Raw genomic sequence first — 2,580 nt, 5'->3', positions numbered from 1 at the left:
ACACTCTTTTTGAAGAACTTTTTGAAGAAGCTGGCAAGGCAAAATACAAATTGGCAAACAGCACCAAAACCGAATGATTAAAAGTAAACATTCCACCATTTAATTCACCATCAATTGTCGACGTTTTGGGCGATGAGGTAAGGGTAAGGTAACAACGAACAAACAACAAATGAAGAATGACTGATACTTGCTTGATCATCACCATTTAAAAAAAAAGTGTATCAAAATTAAATTTTAAAAAAGGAGAAGAATTTAATTAGAAAAAATATGCACAAAGTTATCAGCACTAATTCCCCAATGGATCTGGCCTGCATGCAGGATGCCTTCACCTCGCTGGTTAGGAATGGTGATCCTCAACATCTTGGTCAGTTCTTCCTCTGGCTAGACTTGAAAGTTTCACAGTATAAAATTCATGGAAGATTTTCACCAGGTTACATTTTAAAATAATTTGTTAAATTTTATAATTATTCATTTTATAATTTTGTTGAATTAATTATAAAAAGTTTCTCAATCGTTAATTAATAATTTATTTTATTATGCTCATTGTATTTATCCTGTTGTCTAGACAAATACAACAGTCCAAAAAAAGTGTGGCTAGAAAAAGTTACAAAAAAGTTATTTGATAGTCAAAACGAGCAGTTGCCAACAATCAATGAAAATGTAAGCTCCACGATTCAACCTACAAAACTTGTTCCAGTGACCCCAGAAGAAAAACCAACGATACAAAAAGTAATCAATGATATCCCAGTAACTCCAGTTAGAGAAAAAAAAAGTCCTTTTGAAATGGCCAAACCCTTATCTTATTCAGAGTCAAAGTTATCGACTTATCAACTGAATTGGGAGAATTTTAATGTAAGCGCTCTGTTTGGAGGTGGCATGGGACCAGTTTTTAGTTTACACGATCCAAGATTGCCTATTAATTTTTTTCCTAACTTGCATCAGGATGTGCCTAATGAACCACTAGACTTTTCAAATAATAATGATAAAAGCATTTCTACACACCTTGAGGTCAAGCACAGCAAAAGATCTGTTGTTGATTGTAAAGTTTCAGATCTCAAAGTGAGAGACATGAATTACAGCAGCTTGCATAGTGGATACCACAACAATACCATCAACAACAACAATGGTAGCTGTAATAATAATTCTAGTCACAATAGCACCAATCAAAGCAGACTTAGTGCCAATAAAATGACCACAGTAAACAACAATCCAATCTCTTCTCCGAGCAAACAACAACAACAGCACCACCAACAACAACAACATCATAACAGCAAAGAAACAGTGAAATCATTACTGAGGGAGGTACTTAGCAGACCTAGAGAACCATTCAGTCCACAATCTCTACCCCCTCCTATCATCATTGCTCCTGAAAATCCACTCATCACTGCCAACCAACCAATCAACGATGATGAAATTTCACCAAATACTGTTGTTGTGATGCCAGAAGATCCGCCGGATAGCAGACAGCCATGTCTGAAAGAGGAAGAAAAACAGTTCTGCACCATCTGCCAGAAGCCATTCAATTATAGATCCAGTTATAGAAGGCATATGAAGATACATGATGTTAGCTTTTTCTTCTATTCATTTGTTTGTTAAGATGTTTGTGTTGCTGTGCATTTTGTTATGTAGTAGCTTTAATTTTTTAAAATATATTCAAATTTACAACCAACAATTATGTATATCAACTCAAAGTTAACAAAGCCATCTTTCTAAATATTTCACTTTCATTCAAATGAACTCACCGTATCCACACACGCGCGCGCACACACACACACGAACAGGGCATATTCAGCCATGAATGTTTCGTATGTCGACGCAAGTTCACGCGTAAGGAGCACTACAAACGCCACAAATGCAGCAGGAAGGCCAACAAACCAAACAGAGGCATGAACCTGCACGATGTCAGCATGAACTCTGAACCCGACGCCTCATCCAACTACACTGATTTCAAACCTAACTCGTTCTCAACTCCAACCAAATCTCGTAAAGGTAACAAAGTCGATGGCCTAGATGGCAATAAATCTGCTACTAAAAATAATTCTAAGAAGAATGTTGTCAGCAGTCCCAATGCTTTTAACAATAACATTCATAATAGCGTCAACAACATGGCAAAAAATATAAGTTCTTCTGATGTATTACACCTGGCTTTCATGAATGCTAGTCAAGCTGACCACTTAACTCTAAAAAATTTGCCTGACGGTAGTCAAAAACATTCAACAGTTAGTAGAAAACAGATGAAAAGTAGCCATCTTAATGCACCTGAACATAGCACTGATAACAACAATGGTACTGATTTTAGTAGTAGCAAATTCTGCGGTAATTTCGGTGGCAATATTCATGATTTCTATCTAAGTAACTTACACGGTGCTATGAGTCATCGTCATCAGTCTCCAGGTAAAAATTTAAAAAATACAGATTTCAATGCAATAACCAATCATTCTATTCTCATCTCATCCAATGCATTAACACCTGGACTCAATCTTAATGGCTTTGGCTATTGTAACAACAACAACAACGTCAACAACAGTTTCCCCACTAACAGCAACAAAAATTGCAGCAGCAACAACAATAGCGTAAATC

The 2,580-nt window shown here is 36.3% G+C and overlaps 1 protein-coding gene across 1 annotated transcript in view; it reads left to right on the top strand.

Moving 5' to 3' along the window:
- Positions 1–297: 297 nt before the first annotated feature.
- Positions 298–2,580, top strand: part of HELRODRAFT_169900 (hypothetical protein) — a gene marked incomplete at both ends in the record, with an annotated part of 3,272 nt that continues 989 nt past the window's right edge. Inside the window, 3 exons of the mRNA XM_009015702.1 lie at positions 298–430; positions 566–1,563; positions 1,782–2,516. Of these exons, the coding sequence (XP_009013950.1) occupies positions 298–430; positions 566–1,563; positions 1,782–2,516 (1,866 nt within the window). The remainder of the gene's footprint in view (positions 431–565; positions 1,564–1,781; positions 2,517–2,580) is intronic.

This window comes from Helobdella robusta, assembly GCF_000326865.2.
Source record: "Helobdella robusta unplaced genomic scaffold HELROscaffold_16, whole genome shotgun sequence".
Taxonomy (NCBI): domain Eukaryota; kingdom Metazoa; phylum Annelida; class Clitellata; order Rhynchobdellida; family Glossiphoniidae; genus Helobdella; species Helobdella robusta.
This window is presented reverse-complemented; position numbering and strand designations above follow the sequence as displayed.